This window comes from Malurus melanocephalus, unplaced genomic scaffold (genome assembly GCF_030028575.1).
Source record: "Malurus melanocephalus ecotype Western Australia unplaced genomic scaffold, MMel_1.1 scaffold_19, whole genome shotgun sequence".
In the NCBI taxonomy this organism is placed as follows: domain Eukaryota; kingdom Metazoa; phylum Chordata; class Aves; order Passeriformes; family Maluridae; genus Malurus; species Malurus melanocephalus.
Genome location: NW_026623251.1, coordinates 191,941 through 212,165, shown reverse-complemented (window position 1 = coordinate 212,165; position 20,225 = coordinate 191,941). Strand labels below are relative to the sequence as shown.

The window sequence follows — 20,225 nt, the reverse complement described above, 5'->3', positions numbered from 1 at the left end:
AATGGGTAAATCCATCAGTTAATGATTGCCAGGAGACACAAACAAGCTATACTTTCTGAAGCCTCGCAGAAGTAGCTTAGTTTACTCCAGCACTCTATTTGTGAAGTAAGTTGCTTCAGAATGGAGATTGCAGAGGCATCTGTATTGTATTCAGCTGTAATTAGAGACCCTTTCTTTCCCTCTTTACCCACTAAGGTTTTGATTTAATAAGCATCAGTGTAGTAACTGACGTTTTTCCTGGTTGTTAATAACATGGAAAGTTTCATTCATCCAAATACTCAGTTCTTTTTGCTGTTCTCTTTTCCAGCCCATGAGTACAATTACTTGCTTGTTTGGTGTCTTTATTATTACATGAAACCCACTGTTAAATCTCAACGGCAGCTCTTGAAACAAGTACACTAACAAGAAAAATGAATCTGAGTTGCACACATGGGAATGTCTGTTGGAGTGAACCAGCAGGTCAATGAAAGAGTTAATGATGCTGGAATGTCCTGCTGCCCCCAGCTATTAAGCAAATCTGTAGTTCATTATTTCCTCACGCTTCATTTTTCCATTTCAAAAAAACCAGATGTCTGAGTGCTTCTACCACTGCAGACCCCAGACACTGTTTACTAAACAGAAACAAGCCTAGATTCTTGGAACTAGCAACTGTTAAGAGCTACTCTCTGATCATCTTTATGCAATTGGTTTCACAGGAGAAGCACACTTACCAGGACGAAACTGTAACTGAGGAATTACAAAGGAAAATGAAGGGACAAAGGGAAGTGTTTTCATTTGGGTTTTTTTTATTTTTTTCCCCCAACATCTGAGAACAGCAATTAAAAATGTCAGTGTAAGTCCTTGAAGAAGAGAAATCCATGCATCTCAGTTTCTCATCCTTTTACTCCAAAGCTTCCCTCTTTTTTTAGTAAAGTCCATAAATCATTTTCTGCAGTGCTGCTGTAAAAGCATTCCTCTATGACCAAAAATAATACCTTGAATATTTGTATATGGCTTTAGTTTAGTTTTTTCCTCCCTTCTGTTTTTTTTCTTCACACATGAGAAATGTCTATATCTATGTTTTTCATCTCATCTTTTGATATGCATGCTACTTCCATTTTCATTTTTACAATTTCAATAATATATTTCAATGACTTTTAAATTSCAGATGTCTACTGGTAGTTTATGAATCAACTGAAAAAAATGTTAAGTACATTAAATTCAAATTGTTTTTTCTGAAGAAGGATATGTACTCAGCTGAAGTTCAGGATGCACCATTCTGTGTATCTAGTCTGACTTGTGCTGTGTTCCATGGGACACAAATTCGTCGTTTCACCTTTGCTTTATGTTCTGCTCTACAGCTTCTGTCTTAGGAGCATCTTTCAATACACTCATTCAATTTTTCACTGTTCTTTTGAGCTGTGGTTGCTGGAGCTGGACTCAGTATTTCTTTAATCATTCCCCCAGCCTCATATTCTTCTCTGTACCTCTGTGCTGCTCCCTCTGTATATGCTGAACTCTTATTCATCCCCTCTCACAATCCCTACACCACTGAGCTATGATCTGCTGACCGCTTTCTTGGGCTGTAGCTTCAAAGATAGACTTATCTTTAGAGGCTTGTCTACACAGTATATTCCAAGAAGTGTAACTTCACATTTACATCCTGTCCTTCTCATGTTTTGTGGTTGGTTTCACTTCCAGAAATCATACAGCCTATGATTTATCTTCCCCTGGAATCCCAATGATGGAATTAAATTTCTTAATAACGAAATTTAAAACCAAGACTAAGATAATATGGGAATTTCCTAAAGACACCACTACTTAATGACATTTGACTACTGGCTCAGATTATTTCTTTCAGTTACCTGTTTTGTCTAACTTGTGCTGTTAGCTCATCCAGGCAGGGAATGTGCCTTATTTTCTGTGTCAATTTCATCTTTCAAACTCTGTCATAGCTAGACTAATTTCAGACATTAATACAATAATACAATTTAATAATACAATTTAAAACTAGTAAAATCACAGCATCTGCTCTTAACCCCAGAGAGTAAAAGGTATGGCAATATAAGCAGTGTAAAAAGACTATTAATCCCAACCTGCTGTCATCTGTATCCAAGATTATTGTGCCTTCTTTGTTGCATAGGCTCCAACACTGGACTGGATTTCAGCTCATGTTTCTCTAGGTACCTCTAAACTGTAAGCATATGTCGTGGGTTTAAACCCATTTTTTTCCCCTTTCCCAGCCAATGCACCCAAAATGTCGTGGTTTGAACTGGGGTGAAAGCCAAAAGCACCGCACCCATGATATTTGCTCCCCGCCCCCACCGGAGAGGCAGAAGGGAGAGTAAAAGCCCAATTACAACTAAAATTTATGGCTTTTAGATAACATAACATAATTGAGAGAAAGGTATGTATATGCTCCAGAAAATGGTCAGACAGGCTGAATAATTTAAATTGCAAAATAGATTTATTACTAAAAACTACTAAGAATACTACTGCACTGTGGAGGGGAACAAAGATAGGGAAAAAAATTACAAGGAAAAGAAAATTAAAAAAATGGACATTTAAAGACACCTGTTATTCTTTCYGGGGACCTGTCTCTTTCTCAAGTCGCCCCTCTCCACCCCCCCATGCCTTTCGCACGCAAAGGGGGCAGGGATGAAAGTTTAACAGTTCAAACTACTCATTACAGTTATCATCCAGCATCATAGGAGAAGCATTCTTACAGTTCCAAGCTATGGAAGTTCTTTTCCCAAGAAACATCAGTGTATAACTGCTGATGGCAAGGGATTCTTTTCTTTACCTCATGGGAGAAAGGAAAAACAGTTCCCCAAGGCTGACTGCATTATCTTGGCCACTGTGCCAAATCTCGTAATCTCGTAATCGTAAGGCCACTCTGTTAAATCTCCTGGTAGAACACAGCTTCTTTTAACCATCCACTTGCTTCAGATGTGGGGCTGGGGGGTGGGAGGGGCACCTCTTCCCCACAGAACACAATTTCTTCTAAACGTCAACTCGCTTCAGACATGAGGGGAGGCCAAGCCTCTCCCCCTTTTTTGGCTTCTGATCAATCCAGTCCTCAAAGGCTGTTTTTTTCTCAGAGCAAGGTCACTCTCTTTTCTATACAGGTCTCCCATTGAAGAAATAGTCCTTTTGAGAACAGCTTGTTTTCTCCATGTTCGAGCACCACAGCAACGGCACAGCACACGTTTTCTCCTTACTGTGATCTTGGGTCTCCATTTTTTCTTACATCTCCTCACCCTCCTGCTCTGTTTTTCCCCAGTGCATGACACTAATACTAAATACTAACAACATAAAAACTAAAATGGTGGCTGCACTCTATCTTGTTTTGAATTCTTCTTAAGTACACGACCATACGTCATCACAGAGGTGTAACCAGCCTGTGCAATTGGCCCAGGCCTGATGGGCAGCCTGTCCATCAACCTCAGAGGCATGATGGATTGGCTCTAAAACACTTCTCCTTTTGCTGGAGAAGAAGGAGAAAGCTTCTAGAACTTCCTCACAGGAGCCATCTTTGTGGTTTCTTGGTCACATCCCCCACCACCAAAAATTGGACTGAGTAAAACCATGACAGCATAGTAATCCTGGTTGTGATTCAGAGATAAGGGGGAAAAATGGAGATTGCATTCCAAGAGATTGGTTGAACTGTCCTTTAGTTTACTGACTTGTTTGGGTTATAAGTTTTAATATTGGTTAAATTCATATTAGAGAGTCAAGACAAAATGTTGAAAGACAAGCTAAAATAATTGAGTCAGCACAGATGAACATGGTAACACTGGCTTTATTTCTTTTCAGAATGTCTATTAACATAATTTTTTGCTGTACTTGATACAGTTAAAGTGATCACCAATATAAGGGATTTTCATGAGCAAATAAGCAGTGAAATACAGTTATTCCTAAAAGCAAGTGATAATAAGTACCTACAAATATTTTTATGAAGAAACAGTTCATTGATGGATTTTTTTAGAAAGAACCAATCATTCTATAAATCCAKTACTAATTCTGATTTTTTTTTGTTTGACAAGTCTCTTGACTTTAGTGTTGCTAACTGCATAAGCAGGCCATTTGTGAGATTGGTCTTGATAACTGCAAGATAAGTTCTCTTCAAAAATGCAATCAGAATTCCTGTATAAAATCTGCAGATGTAAATCATTATGTGAACATTGCTTTGAAATTAGAACAGATATTGGTATTTCAAGTTACCAATAACACTAATATATTTTATATTTAACCACTGGGTCCTATGTGGGAGTGTATACACCCTCTTTTCCGCAATTCATATTTGCTAATTCCTTTTCATAAAGAATATTGATTAAAACAATAAACTGTTGGTGTATACACTATTTTTATGAGTTCTGATGGGAAGGAAAAAAGGACCAGCCTCTACCTTTGTTTTTATATCCTACTGAGGAGGAGTTAATAGAGTTTCTCAAAGCTGATAGTAATGCAATTATGAATTTTTTTCTGCACTGGACAAAAATGTTCTTGGGGCTGTTCACCAATACTCTGTGTTCCCCCTGCTTTCTCCTGTGAGCAGTGCATATAATGACAGTTTAGAATAAAAAAAAAAACCTGTGGCAAATCCATCTGTTTTCTGAAATTAACATTTCTTTTACCTGCATGCTGCAGAGCACACTGAATACATGAAAACAAAATTTGAGACAGATAATAGAGGCTTTTCCAAAGGGCCTGGTTTTGTAGGTTGATTCAAGGCTCTCCACCACCCACATTAAAACTGATGCCAAATATTTCAGTTGTTCAGTGAGCTTTTCTCCAGTCACTTATTTCTCTAATTATGTCCAGGTGCATGAAACTTGTCCAAAGCTTTTGCTTGCATAACTAGTTTAAATAATAATAAAAAACTTTTTTTTTTTTTTTTATTTTGGGTGATTTACACCACAACAGTTTGCAGATGCATGGGATTAGTTTTTTGCTCAGCTGGGGTTAGTCCAGTCTGAACCACACAAAACTAATGCTGTACACCAGGCAATGTAAAAACAAGGAAAGGAATAAATGGAAGTGTAATATTAAAGACCCTTCAGCAGACAGTTTTTGCTAAGTGTTTCTAAATGTCTGTAGAAATCATTGACAGGCAAAAGATACTCTCGCATAATTACATCTTTTTCTCTAAGGTATCTCAAGTGTATAGTAAAACCAAGCCAGATTTCTTTGTCTGGAGAAGGAAATATATAATTTTGATTGTATTCTTTTAATTTCATTATGTTGTTTGGCTTCTAGAAGATATTTGATGCAGATGACTTTCCCCACTGCTCGATAGATAATATAGTAAGAGTGAATTTAGTTCAGACTAYTTTGTACCTCTCTCATCTCTACAGAAATAAACACGCATGTGGTGCACCCAATGTGCATGGTATGTTTCTCTGTGCTTCACCAGCAACTGGACAACCCTTCCCTGCATTCCTTTCTTAGATCCAGAAAAATCAAATCAGTGCTCAAACTTCATAACTGGACTTTAAAAACCTAATATACATCATAGCAAGGAGTTGCTTCACTTCCTAAGATCTGTGCAGATTTTGGCATCTGCCTCATGYTGTGGTTTTCTCTTGTGGCTTTGAAGAGAATCTCGACTTTTAGCATTACAAAGAAACCTTCAGCCACTGTAGGGTCTGTCTAATTAGTCACACTTTAAGGCCCATGGATAATTGCCAGTGTGTAGACATCAGGTTCAAAAGTCAGACAGAATGTTCTTGCTCATTTGCCTCAAGGAGAATCACCATGTTTTCCAACTTCTGTTTATGACCCTTCAGTGAACGAAGATGCAGGGGACCTGCTTGTTCTCTTTTAAACTAGACAGTGAAAGACGAAACAAGCTTAAGGCAACTGTGTCACACTTAGATAGGGCAGACTTGTTGAAGCTGTGCAGAAGGCARTGCCTTAAAGGTTTGTAACATGCCACGTTCCACGAGAGGTAAGGATGCTCATGTGTAGGTGGTCAGCATGTGTTAATTGTTAATGAACTGTAGTCATCAGCTAAAACAGAAATATTCACTGGGGTTTGTTTCGTTGTTTTTTTTYCCCTCAGAAGCAGAAAAGACCAAATGCCAGCATGAACGAGAAGTAGCTCTGGGCAGTGGAGGYGCTTTCTTCCCGAGGGATGTAAGAGTTGGTCACTTCATTCCCCAGTGTGATGAGTATGGGAATTACCTACCCACTCAGTGTCATTCTAGCAGTGGATATTGTTGGTGTGTGGATAGGGATGGAAATGAGATTGATGGCACCAGGAGCGGTCCAGGAGTTCGACCACCATGTAAGTGGCTGAAGCAATTTCCTGTGGGTGTCTCTCCACCCGAGCTCACTCTCTCCAAACGTGAGGCTTAGTTCTTCCCTGAGATACAGCACTGACCTGAAGCAATGCAGATTTCTGCTCTCCCTCATGTCCTTCAGTGACTCTAACACACTTTTCCTCAGCCAGGGCATCTGGATAGCTATGGCAAGCTTCTAATTAAGTAGGTTTTCCAGCTTCTTCCCTGCCTTGAAATGGTGAGAGGCGCAGATAGTCTCTGCCCTCTGGGAGCTGTAATAGCTGACTTGCCTCAGGAAATGAAGGATGTTCCTTCCTACGTCTTCCTCACTTCATCTGCAAAMTAAGATGGATTTTTCTAAACATTTGAAGGAAAGAGCAGTTACAGAGCCAAAGATGAAAAGACCTATTATGTCAATTGCTCCTYCTCTGTCAGCCAAGGGGATAATTTCAGAAGCTTTCTGCATCTGATTATAGTTATTAGTGTCTGCTTATAGGGCTGTAGTACAGGGCTGTAGTATAGGGCTGTAGTCCTTCTAAGAAGTCTGATTGTAATTGTGTCTCTGCAGAGAAGAAGGAGCTTTGTTGTGCTGTACAAGCCCCATGTTTTTCCCCCATCTGTTTCCTTCTCTGTTAACCAGGTCTGAGCACAGCCACTCCCCCTGTTGTTATCAGGCCCTCTGTTCGACCGGATACGATACCGCTGCCGCCAGGAACGCACTTGCTCTTTGCCCAGAGTGGTAAAATTGAACATGTTCCACTAGAGGGAAACAATATGAAGAAAAATGGTGCAAAAGCACTCTTGCATATTCCAGTAAGTAACTTATTATACTAAGTCCATGTTTTTCAGAAGATTCCTGATAAAGATGAGAGCTACTGTTTGTCTACATACCTTGATAATTTAAGTTGAAAACTTGATTTTTACTCTTTATTTAAATTTCAGCATCATCAATTCATCACTGAAAGTTCCAGACCTGACTAGTCAAAAATCTTAAACCTGAGCTATAGAAAAAAATAATTATTTCCCTTTAAAGAATGGCTCGCAGTATGTCGAAAGACTAAAATCTAATCTCAAAAGCCTCCAGTTCTCAATATCTTTACTCCTCTACACTCAYACTTCTATTGACTTTCTGACTCCAGTATTAAAGTTTAGGAGACCTACAATAACAGTAGGTGAAGAGGCCTTTTTTTCCATTCCTACTCCCTCAAAGTTTTTTCCTAAGTCTTATTCTATTCCKATTTTTTCAGTCAGTTCTCTGCATTTCTTGGCTACACATATATTTTTCTTTCTTTTTTTTTTTCTTCCTTCCCCATGTGTAGGCCCAGCAGGTGGTAGATCTTTTTCCCATGCTTCTTACTCCTGTCTTGAGAATCCTTTTTCCTAGAAAAATTTCCTGGTGCTGACAACCTCTCTTTTCCACCAMCTGTGTCACATGCCAGCCCTTTTCACTGGGAGTTTCATCACATTCATTGGGTTTAGGATTTCTAGTTTTCATTCCAGTGTTATTTTATTTATAATAGATGGCAATAGCACGTAGCATGTTGGTCCCCCTTTTTTATATGTATGAGTGTTTAGTAAATCAAATACTGGCTAAATTACACAGATTCACTTCAGTAAAAGTACCATTAGCTGGTGTGATGTAAGGGCAAAATCAAGAGTTTCTCCMTTCTGTAAAGTGCTGCTGCAATAATGTAAAAAATAAAAGGCTGTGTAAAACATGATGTAATAAGGCTGAAAGAGACATGATTCTGAACACTTGTCACCTAGTCTCATTTTCTACTTGATCTGGCTTCAGGAAACAACTTCCAAGAGATAAGATTAAATTCTTCCTTGAAACTTTCAATTAAAATGAAACTTTCAGTCTCTATTAGCACTGTCAATTTTGTGTTGTCCGTGTTGTRTATTTGAAAAGGACACTAGAGGTGTTTAGATTATTTTGCAACCGACAGAATTAACATACTCTGATGAATTAATCTCTTTTATTTGCCTGAAGGAAGGGGTTTGAACTATAAACTCAAACTCTTGTCCTATCTTCTTTCTGCCTGAAAAAACTGCATATAAATATTTCTTGTTGCTGAGAATATTCTTTCCACCAGAATGATTTATGGGGTACTTGTTTAAGCTAACTTTTATTTTGAAACCTTTGCTAGAACTTTTTAGGGTCAAATGGTGCTACCTGGGTTGCAATGCTGAAGCACAACCATAATGCATGAGTTGGATGTCAATGCAAGTTAGATTTGACAGAAGTCATTATTCCCCCTTAAAGGGAAGGAATGTGGAAAAAAAGTACATGAAGGGATATCACAGTAAAACRTCAGCATGAACTTTCTTTGGATGGRTATGCMGATGAAGTTGTAGAAGTCAAACTGTTCAGTATTAGTATCTCYAAAACTTCTTTGAAATAATGGTGAACAGCATCTGCTGCTTAAAAGGGACTTTTAACTGAAAGTGTTTTTCCAGGATATTTGACAATGACTGCCACACAAAGATTGTCTCAGCCTATTACCCAATCTTCCACCTTTCCTTAAGAATTTTGTTTCTTCAGGCTTGAGATTTAGAACCATAAGCTAGTGCTGCTGATGAGCAATTGCTGTTTATCTGAAGCTGATCTAACTTGCTTGCTGTCCAACAGGACAAAGTTGTTATTGGAGTTGCTTACGAYTGCGTGGACAAGATGGTTTACTGGACAGACATCAGTGGCCCTTCAATCAGCAGGGCCAGCCTGCATGGAGGGGAGCCAACAACCCTCATCAAAACAGGTAACAGCACAAAACAGCATAAAATTCCTTCTCCTACTGCTTCCTAGGATTGATATTAGAGATTTGAATTTAGTAATGTGTGCTTCCCAGGTGTTGCCTGAGCTGTGCTAAGAGTTGTGTTTATATGTTAGTATGAAATATCATCTGAGAGTGTGTGAGTTTTGTTCTGGAGGGCTGAGATTTGGTTATATGTTATATTTTTTCTCTCCTGATCGCTGCCTGTCAGCTACCTGCTGTACTGAGAAAGGACTGGTGAGCATGGAGATTGAAGAGAACTTCTGCTCTCTCTTCCTTGGCTTGGGGATCAAACAGCTGAAAAGTTGTTAGAAACCATTTCAGCTGTTACTTTTCCATGCCTGCCACTCAAGTTGTTACATGGAARTGAGTAAAGTCACTTTGTTTGGTTTTTACCCTTGTTGTTGCTCAAGGATTTGAGAATTAGATTAGAGATATTGTGGAGTTACTGCTTATGCAATTTGTATCTTTTGCTTCCATTCTTTCCTTCAAGGTTGCTGCTCGCTGCTGTCCATATTCATTTTCATTAGAAGGGTTAAGTGCAACCCCTTGCATCTTAGATACTAAAACCCTTTTTTGAGAGGAAAGGCCTAAGAGACAGGTTTAGAGAACAAACTGCATGGTTGGGGGAGGTGTCATGAAAAAAAGCAACAGCAAAAATATCTAGAGGAACGTGTTAAAGGTTAGTGTCCCAGGAKCCTAGAACACCTGTGAAGTMAAGTTACTGCAAGAAGTCACCTTTRCTTTGAATCTTATRCAGCCATGGTTACAAAAACTTACGAAATTATTTTAGAAAAATGATCAGCCAGWTATAAAACTTGACACTAGATTTGTTTGTTTTCTTTAGATGTGTAGAGAATTGCTGCCTGGAATTTGTGCTTTGGAATAGTCAGTTTGTGRGGACTCCATTCAGGCTCTTAGGGACAGCAGACAGACAGGGGTGACTTGGATCCTACCATTGTCCTAGGAGGGAAAAAGGGAAAGCTTAAGGCCATCCCTAACCATTCCAGSAGTTATGGAGCTTCATATTTCTGTACCACTTGATGGCTGAGATACTTTGTATGACTTCTTTTTTCATCCCAACATATTTAATCTGAAAGGAACTCTAACCTGCAGTACAAGTACATGCCTGTGCAACTTAGAAACTCTGCAGGGAAAAGATTCYTGCTTTGCACTATTAATGAATTTTTTCAGAATCTGAACTTTAAAAAATGGGGGAAGTYGCTAAAAATTTTATATGGCTATGAATGTTTGTCTAATGAGACCGTTTGTAGGCATTTAAATTCTTGCAATGTATAAAATKTTGGGAAAATCTTTGTGAAGCCTTTCAGATAAATTTAGTTGATTACTTAAGGSAATTCAAGATGCTTCAATGCCACATGGAAAGCTCATGGGTTTTATCTGCTACAAAAATATTTAATGTACAAAGATATCTCATTAATTTTGTTGTTCTGTTGTTTATGTAGGATGTGAATGCTTTTCCTGAAKAGACTGGGAGAGAGGTTACACTTTACTTTCTGTGTATTAATGGGTATTTCAATRAGGATTCAGATCAAAATAATATGGAATATTCAGCATTCAAATGGATATCTTCTATGCTGGCCAAACTTTAAAATTYCATTAAATAGAAAAATGCCTCCCCCTCAGAAGACTCATGAGAATTTTTTTTGTTTTGTTTTGATCTTTGCCTTCTTCCTCCTGTGAGCTCCAGCTGCTTTCTTCAGTTCATGTGTATTTTTGTGGAATGTACTACATTTTTGGGTTTTTTTTAAAGCTCTTGTGATCCAAGTTGCACTGCAGTGCAGAAACACTTGAGCCCCATCTAGTTCCCCTTTATCCCTGCAGCTGCTTAGGCTGGGGAGGCTTTCTCAGCTCTGCAGCTGTGGCAGGTTGGGCAGGAGAGCTTTCCTCTGTTGTAATTGCTGAAAGCTGTATCAGCTGTGCATGTCTGCACAAACCTGCCCCCAGGGACAGAGCCCGTGACTCTATCAGGCCTGATGACAATATGGCAGGAACATATTTGTGTCTCTGGAAAGACTGGTGATAAATGAAGCCTATAAATATTCCCTTACCCGTCCCTCCATGGGGAATAGTTTATTCTGGCTCATTATCAACCACACAGAAGAGACGTTTACTTTAGACTTCTATAAATCTCCTAACATATAGCTGACATAAGGAAATTGAAACAAGGAAACTAGTCAGGGAACAGGGGCTCCTGGGAATCAGTGACTGCAAATCTTTTGCCTACTACTGTCTTCTGTTTCCTATAAGCATCTGGGAGCTCCTCCATTACCATTTGGCCAGTAATCTTCTGCTCCCAGAGACTGSAGACTGTTGCCACCACCACCTCAAAATGAGGGCCTGCTTTGCAGCTTCTGCCATTAGCAAGAAAATAAGTAGAAACATTTGACGGTCTGAAGTATATGTGAGTTGGTTTCTTGCAGATGAATTGATGGTTCAGCTCCACAGAGGCACTTAGAGAATACAGGTGGTAATGTGAAGTCAGTATAACTGAGTCAAAGTATGCCCAAGAGTCCTCTGGAGGAGTAAAGAAACGCCTGATTTATATTTACTTTCTTGCACAATGCCCCTCCCCTCCAGCCATGAGATGTGAGTCAGAAACAGTGAGATACATCTTGTTTGTTCCTTTCCACCTCTTCAACAATTAATATAAATGTGAAATGTCATGTGTGCAGATTAAGTGGTAAATGTAATCCACTCCAGTGGGAGAGCAAAGGATGCTTAAGGCATTGTTCTACTGTTCTTCATAGCAAAGTCACAGTAGCAAATTCTAGAGAGCCCTACCCCATGTTCTGGGACAAATGCTTTTTCACGGGAAAGGTTGCTTGTGTCACATACTATTTGTTTAATGGCTGTTAGTAAATAAACTTAAGAACTAAAAGGAGGTGAATGGGCCACTTTCCATGGGTGTGGATCAGCAATAAAAGATGGCTTTTTTCAACAGCTGGCTGCTATAAAGGGTCACTTCTCTTTTGTGGAGTGACCATGTACCATCCTTCCCTTTTCTTTTGGAACTGAAATAGTGCTAATTTTTCTTTTTTAAACTTGTCTTTCATTCTTTCATTTTACTTGCCTTACATTCCACACAGCCTGCATGCTCTTTTTCAATGAATATATGAACCTTGAAAAAAACAGAGCTCTTTCTCACAGTGGCTGAATTAAACTTTATATTTTTTTTTCTGCATCCTGCATCCAAGTTAGAAATCACTAATGCTAAAGCAGTAAAGTCACTATCTGCTATTTCCTGTTGCTTTTGGAACAAGTTACTGTCCAAGAAAAACTGTGTGAATGCAGTACTAGAATGTGTTCCAAGAAGAATTGCTCTGCAAAAACAAAGAACTAGATCTAGATTGCATCAGTTAGTTAGTGTCATTGTCTCTGGTGTTTAGAGTTTGATTTTGTTTAATTGTTGCATAGGGTAAATGTAGCACAAATTCAGCTTTCAGAGGGTGCCACATATGCCAGTACTAAAGAAGGGAAAATATTAAGTGTTATAAAATCCATTTTATGCTCTTCTAAGGAAGGTAGAATAAGATTCTGAYGCTATCTGCTCTTCATTTCTGTGTTATCAACTCTTTCTCTGTCTGCCCCTTCAAGTAGAGTTTCTATGTTTGGCAAGTTTGTTCTGTATGGAACTTTTCATTCTATGTCTTTATGAAAGTTTTGTGCATTTAAACTTCAAAGTAAAATGCATGTTCCTCTTCCAAGTGATATAAAGCAGCTTTTGTTGTACCACAGCCAGAATATTGAAGAAAACTTATCTCTGTTAAAGGCCATTCCTATGAGGCTGACACAGCATATTGGGAACAAATATAATGCCTAGGAATGTTTTTCTCTGTTCTCCTGCAGACTTGGGAAGCCCTGAAGGGATAGCTGTGGATCATCTAGGTCGCAACMTCTTCTGGACTGACTCTCAACTGGATAGAATAGAAGTGGCCAGGCTGGACGGGCGCCAGCGTCGCATCCTTTTTGACTCTGGTTTGGTGAACCCCAGAGCAATTGTCGTGGATCCTGTGAGAGGGTATGGATGTGCTGTCAAGAGATAAATAATCAGATTAATAAAACTGAGGTTAACAGACTGAGGGGAGACCTGTGCTCCATGCAACCCCCCACCACCCCTCCATCCCCCGATGGAGAAGGGCACTGAACTCAGGTCAAGTACCATGGACTTCCATCTTAGAGTAAATTGTGTGTTAAGGAGTAAACAGCAAAGGTRCCATTGGGGGGCCATGCACAGAATGTACATCCCAGGAAAAGCACTCCACTAAAATAGCCACTAAAAAATGGCTATTAATAATAAAATATCAGAGAATTAATGGACCTCTCTGTGGATCTCCCCTGGGGATAAACCRCTCTGATTCCATTGTGTGTTGCTTACTTGGTACACTGAAAAGAAAAATATAGTTTCAAATGGAGCCCAAATGTRTGCCAAATGCTCTTGCTTTAGCCTGAGCAGACATGATGGGAAGTGAGATGAAGAACTCAAAGAGTAGATGCACATTTTGAATGGCCCTCAGGACTGTTGCAATATGGTTCTTTTTGGCTGGCATCTTGATCGTAAGCTAAACAATGTAGAGAAAACATTTCTTATGTTTATGCTTGTTCCTTTTGTTTCTAATGGAAGCATATTTGCTACATTTTTACTATACTTTTTTGACTTCAACACTGAAGTGCAGTAGGGCCCTTCTTATTTATTTAAATGATTTAAGGGCTGTGTGTTACTTTTGTGTTTTTAGCATTTTCTTAATTACAAAAATCATTTGAGATCAGTTCCTGTCTTAACTCTTGCCTTTTTCTTCTTCTTAAGAAACTTGTACTGGACTGACTGGAACAGAGAAGCTCCTAAAATTGAAACTTCATATATGGATGGCACAAACAGAAGAATTCTTGTTAAAGATGATCTTGGGCTACCCAATGGATTGACATTTGATCCTTATTCCTCAATGCTGTGCTGGGTAGATGCAGGTAAAGAGGGGCTATAGTAGCGGTGGTGCAAGTATGTCCAATCTCAAATTATGCACAAGCATAGGTTTTGGCTTTAATGTTTTATTTATTGCTATTCACCTGAGACTGTGTGCAAGCTGAAGGATTTCAGTTCTGATCATAAAACTTTCTAGGAATGCAACAGATCTATGTCTATGTGTCTTGTATGTGCCTATTTTTTATGTAGTTTTTATGTAGTTTAGGGATTTGTAGAGGTTGTTAGTTTAAGACTAGGGGAAAAACCACAGATTTATCTAATCTGCCTTACAGAATGCCATCCTGGCACTGTTGTTCTAAGGCCTGCAACCTGAGGCATATTCTGGCTTATATTTGACTGAAGCAAGTCTTGAAAAAGCAATGCACCCAGAAGATCAAGAGATGATCCCATTGTTAGTTTTGTGGCAAAAAGTGTGGGAAGTGTGCTTTTAATTCTCATTTATTTTTTTATCCTTGTCTGCATCTTGCTGTCTTTCACCCTGTAGGGTCTGGCAGAGATGTCTTCCTGTGGAGGTGCTTTTACACTTCAAATCACCTTTCGAGTTTTGGATCTCTCTCTTTCACTGTAAAACACTTTTTCCTTCAAATGTATCTCCTTCTGCTATCTCTAGTTACTTTCTCTCTCTCCCTTTCTTGTTCTCACATTTGCATATGTTCCTTTTTTGTCTAATTCTGAAACCCATTACTTAGGAGAAGCCTACAGGTGTTTACATTCATCAGCAGTGTCCCCAGCAGTGTCCCCAGCCCCCAGTAGTTTTGCAGCTCAACCTTTTTGCACCCTATTTGCACCTACAAGTCAGATGTTCTCCCTGCAGTCTCACCTTCGCAGCCCAATGCAGCAAACGTTTCAGGAACATGCTCACAAACAAATTTTGCAAAAATACCTGTCAGAGGAAGTGGAACTAAACAGCTGAAGTACCCCTCCAGAATGAAGTATCCCTCCAGATGAAGTATCCCTCTGTCAGTTCCGCACCAACCTGAGGGTGCTGGTATTCCTAGCAGGAATCTGAGCTTGTGAAAATTGCCCATGGCTGCGTGAGATGTCTGTGTTTCGTTAACTTCAGTGGTGTGCGGGGTAGCATTGACACTGAAGTACTTACCCATCCAATTTTTGGCACATGCATAGATGTGACATGGAAGAAGGCTTTGATTAAGCAGCACGCTGAAAGATTTTCTACCCTGTCATTCTTACATACTTGTGCTTGTCTTTTATCCCTGATAAGAGAAAGCTCTCTTGTTCTGATTCAAAGACTTAATTGTTTCCCTACACCYAGGTACCAAGAGGCTGGAATGCATGAACCCTAATCAGCTTGGTCGACGAAAGATTGTTGAAGGGATTCAGTATCCTTTTGGTGTTACAAGYTATGGGAAGAATTTATACTATACAGACTGGAGAAGGTACGTTATCTGCTAAASAAATTATGGAGTAATCAAAGTACTTTGATCTTTTTTTTTTCCTCCCTGGTGGAAACTGAAGTATATACAGCATTTCTCATGCCTGACCTCTCACACATTCCTGTTTGGTTGCTTTCCTGGCAATAGTTGATGCAGGGTGGAGTGGATCTGTAGAGCTGACCTATTCATGCTGCCAGTTAGCTGAGTTTTCAATTTTTAGCACAGTGATTTGTCCTTGAAGAAAATACTTCTAACATTGAACATTTCTGGGAAAGGAGTGGGCAGTAACTTGTTTCTCCTACAGCTGCTGCATTATGTGTGAGGGCAGACATTCATCACTCTTGGCCTTCTATGCCCTATATTATATGAACATTTAATCAAAAATAAGGAAAAAAAAAGGTATTCACTATCTTGATGACACTTTCTTTATTGCAAATTATCTAAAACATTGCCACATGAACAAGACTTCAAGGTTTATTTTAACTTCTGGAAAAAAAATCCAGTCCCTGAATTTAAAATAATTTTTTTTCCTGGTTGTAAATGGTTGTATGTGCTCTATCAGCAAACTCTTACCTAAATGCCCCTACCAATTTCTGCAGGAGTACCTATTACTGTCTGTGAGGATTTCCAGGTTAGAAACTAACAACTAGGAAGTGCTGGTTTAGAGCAGGCTTGGATAAATGCAGTGTGCTGCAAGTCTGTCACTTGACTGCCCTTTTACACTTAGGAAGGAAGGATTGCTTATGATTAGCTGTGTTCCTTCTAGAGATCAGGCTCCACCTGAAATACAACATTGCCCATTACTGTCATGCCATGCTTAATAAATGCAATGTTAGCCATATCACAACACTTGCCAGAGGAGCAGAATGTGAAAAATGTGCCAAAACTACTAACACATGCATCCTTCCTGTAGGGGGACATTGTCCTATATTGGAAGTATCTTCAAAATTATCAAGGTGTCTCTCTGATAACTTTCTTAACTGCCGGGAGTGAAAGTCATAACACACTATGTTTGTCCAGGAAAGGTGATGTCTTGCAAGATTTTAWTTCTGTTATCTTATCCTTATCRTAAAAATGAAWCAGCTTCAGATTTTCTCTGTTWTTGGTTTTGTTTTGATTTTTTGACTGGTTGGTTGGTTTTTTGGTTGTGTGGTTTTGTTTTTCCCTGTACTTTCACCTTCATCTCACTTCTGTATATTTTCTTCTGCATATGGCAGGGATGCTGTTGTAGCAGTGGATCGCACAATTTCATTGGAAAATGATAACTTCCAGCCTCACAAGCGCTCACGACTCTATGGAATCACCACAGCCTTTGCTCAGTGYCCAGGAGGTAATCCAGATGATTCTCAAGTTTTTACAGCTGTGTAACACCTTGCTGTATAAATTAACTTAGTAGCAGCTCCCATTTATAAGCTGGCTACTGATTCAGGTAGTGAGGAACGAGTTCGTGCTTAGATTTCTGTTTAGTAAGAAATTAAAAGCCACCTAATTTCTTTTTCATAAAAGCATTTGTTGTAGTGTCCACGTGAAACCAGAATTTGAAGGGGGGAAGGGGCATGCTATGTCCTTTGTAAAAGGACATGATTATGATTAAGATGAACATTTGACCTTTCATAAATGCTAATGTCTCATCTTCTAAATTGAATACTRTGTTCGTGGCTAGGGCCTTATTCACATAATAAATTTTGAGAAATATTTAAATAAATTTAAAGAAATATTATGGTCTTCAGATGTCCTTAATGAGATCCAGTGTTTTTCAAAATGGAATGTTCAGAAAACAGCAGGTGGTAGAGTAGATGGACTGAGCAGGCCCTTCTGCCCTGTTGAATGCTAAGCTTTTTAGATATGCTACTGAAAAGAAGAAGAGAGGAAGCTGATACCCTTGAAATATAACTTTTTTGTGAAGCACTATCATTGTGCAGTTATATTGTTCTTAGCAAATCACAGGAGAAGCATCCACTGTTTTTTATTATAATGGCTGGAATTATAGGGATTGTGCTATTTTTTCTTTAAGACTTAAAAAAACCCTAGGATAGTTTATCTTCAAATTATTCAGTATATGCAATGAAAAACTATATAGTGGAAATTTTGGCTCAGAGTTTAAAAATACATACAAATGTCATAATTAAGAAATTAGTTATGTTGTCATTWTTAGTTAATTCACAGATCCATTTTGGAGGCATTATAAAACCAAACAATATTGTGTGCTCTGAGTATCTGCTTATACCTATAATATTCAGAACCATGGTGTCATWTCTTTCTTGCCATATGTSTGTTTCAAGTGGTTTTCTGGATGGWTGCCTTTCCTCTCTGATCCACTGCTTTTGGMACTGATTTTACTTGCATTTTGTTCCTTAATGTTAACACTTGCCCAACCACCCAATTTATTGGTTTGCTTGTTTTCATGGACCATTCCTCTGTTTTTGTATGGTTGGTATCTAAGGATGATGTTCTGTAGCATTTTGGACTTAGCCCCCACGTTGCACTTCTCTATTTACTCACTTACTGTCTCCTCATTCTAATGCTGTGACCCTGTGGCCAGTTTATGAAAGGTATTTCAGGAGCATCCCAGTTGATTCATGTTTCCTCTYTCACTCTGTCCTGATATCTTGATCTTCCTTTGATATAAATATCAAGTTGACTCAAGGGATATGGCATAGTTTTTCTTTCACTCCTAATCTCATTTTGGCTTCTTTCCCTAGTGTAGCCATAAACCTTAACATCTCTTGTATTCTATGTGTCTGTTTCAGATTTTATTGTGGGTTTGCACTTGTTTTTCTCTAAGGTTTTGCATCTCTGTTTTTTTTTTCCAGGACATAACTACTGTGCAGTGAATAACGGTGGCTGCACTCACCTCTGCTTGGCCACCCCAGGAGGCCGCACTTGCCGCTGCCCTGACAACACAGTTGGAGTAGATTGTATAGAAAGAAACTGAGCATTAAAATAAGCTTTAGAGCAGCAGACACCTTTTGGAAATGTGCTGTAAACTATTCACTACTATCAACACAATCAGGCCCTGAAGATAAGTGCTCCATGCTGCTGACAGCAAGCCACAAGGCACATTTGCAGACACACACAGAGGCAGAGKCTGTTTTGTAGCAAGACAGAGCTGCCCAGGTTGGGTCCAACTTCACCTTATTCCTTCTAATATTATCTCCTTGCTTTTAAAGATAAATGTGGAGGCCTTAGCTGTGCCTAGCCCAGACGAGGAGGATGTGTCTCTTGGCAAAACTGAAGTAACGAGCACAGAACAGAGTAAGGAGAGTGGAACTACTCAAATCCTGAGACTGAATCGTACCTTGGAGTATGCAGCAGTTTCCTGCAGYAGTGGTATGCTTAGCCCATCATATGTGTGGAGTGGCTTATCTCTAGCTAGAAACAATCAGGGGGTCCCAAGCATGGACACATGAGTAAGAACACCCACTAATATCACGTATTTAATTCCTAGCCACATTCCTTCTCACTACCAKTCCTTTCACTTGAAAAACTTGAATTTCAACTTTTGATTTCTGTATYACCGAAGTACTTTATCCACGTGTTGTAAGGATTATAATTCTCACCCTGGCTCATGTGATCCTTTCCTACAGCACATGATTTGTTGTAGATAATTAACACTGCTTAGTGGATATATTTGACATTTTTGTTAGATTYTAAGAGATTTATTTTTCTTCTGTCTGAGGTGGATTCCTGAGTAGTTCCCTAAAATTCACTAAACAAAATTTAGATATTTTGAACAATTTGAACAATTTTGAACAATAGTCCATCAAAAAATGGATTTTGGTTTATTGGGAGACAAATGGTTTTTAAGAGATAGAGAGTCATATTTGTTTCCTGAGAGATTTTAAGATACTAGTTCAACATTTGATTCTATAAGCCTCAAAGCGGTCTCTGAATTCTATCTTAGCAATCTTTCTTCTTTAGTAAACCAGGCCATGCTTTTTTGTAGACCGTGAGAAACCATGGCAGTTAAAAATCTSATTTTCAGAAAGCTCACCTCTGGTTTGGTGCTTAAAAGATAAAAATATAATGCTGTCCCACTTCTGTGCCAGTGTTCAGTAACAGCAAAAAGGTGTTCTGAAAATCAAAGCAAAGTTGATGTTCTCATCACCACCAGTAAGTGTGGAGAGGAAAAAACTAAATGCATACTCTTATGTCAAAATAGCAGTAACAAATCTGGGTGTTAAGTTTGGGCTCCCCACTAGTTGTTGGGAAGGAACGTTGCTGGCAAACCAAACTTTGGCAGTGCAAAACAGGGCTTGTGAGGCTCCTGCCAGAGCACATTTCACCGTGTCCTGATCAGAGTAGTAAGCTAACCTTCCATTTCCTTACTCCCTCTTCAGACACAGCAGTGACAGTTTGAAACAGAGCCATTCTGAGTTTTAACTCTGTGACATCTTCCTCTTTAATTGTATATTTATCATAAAATAACAAAACATATAAACATTTTAAAGATCTTTTTGTAACTTTTTATAACTTTTTATAACTTTTAATTAATTCTATTCATGCACGTAAGTATGTCTTACTGTAAATATCAAACATTTTTTTGAAATGAAGGTGCTTTGGTAACTCTTTCTCCAGAAGTATTCACATATCTGGTGAAATATTAAAGTTTACACTCTGTACAGGTGTCTACAATACCGTCAATAAAAATGGTTGGTTTTTATTTTCTATAAAAAAGAATGTCATGCCTGCAGAAGGAAGTGATATGTGGTGTCTCAAATACATTTTGCTGTTGAGTTCTGCATTTTAGCTAACTCCCATATCTAGTGATGGTACTTCTCTTCAAAGATGC

At 38.8% G+C, this 20,225-nt stretch overlaps 1 protein-coding gene across 1 annotated transcript in view; it reads left to right on the top strand.

The window, feature by feature from the left end:
• NID1 (nidogen 1) overlaps window positions 1-19,905 on the top strand; it is a 42,526-nt gene extending 22,621 nt beyond the window's left edge. The window contains exons 13-20 of the mRNA XM_057389715.1: window positions 6,044-6,268; window positions 6,904-7,076; window positions 8,896-9,022; window positions 12,908-13,079; window positions 13,866-14,023; window positions 15,313-15,436; window positions 16,651-16,763; window positions 18,247-19,905. Of these exons, the coding sequence (XP_057245698.1) occupies window positions 6,044-6,268; window positions 6,904-7,076; window positions 8,896-9,022; window positions 12,908-13,079; window positions 13,866-14,023; window positions 15,313-15,436; window positions 16,651-16,763; window positions 18,247-18,368 (1,214 nt within the window). The 3' untranslated portion in view covers window positions 18,369-19,905. The remainder of the gene's footprint in view (window positions 1-6,043; window positions 6,269-6,903; window positions 7,077-8,895; window positions 9,023-12,907; window positions 13,080-13,865; window positions 14,024-15,312; window positions 15,437-16,650; window positions 16,764-18,246) is intronic.
• Window positions 19,906-20,225: the final 320 nt, after the last annotated feature.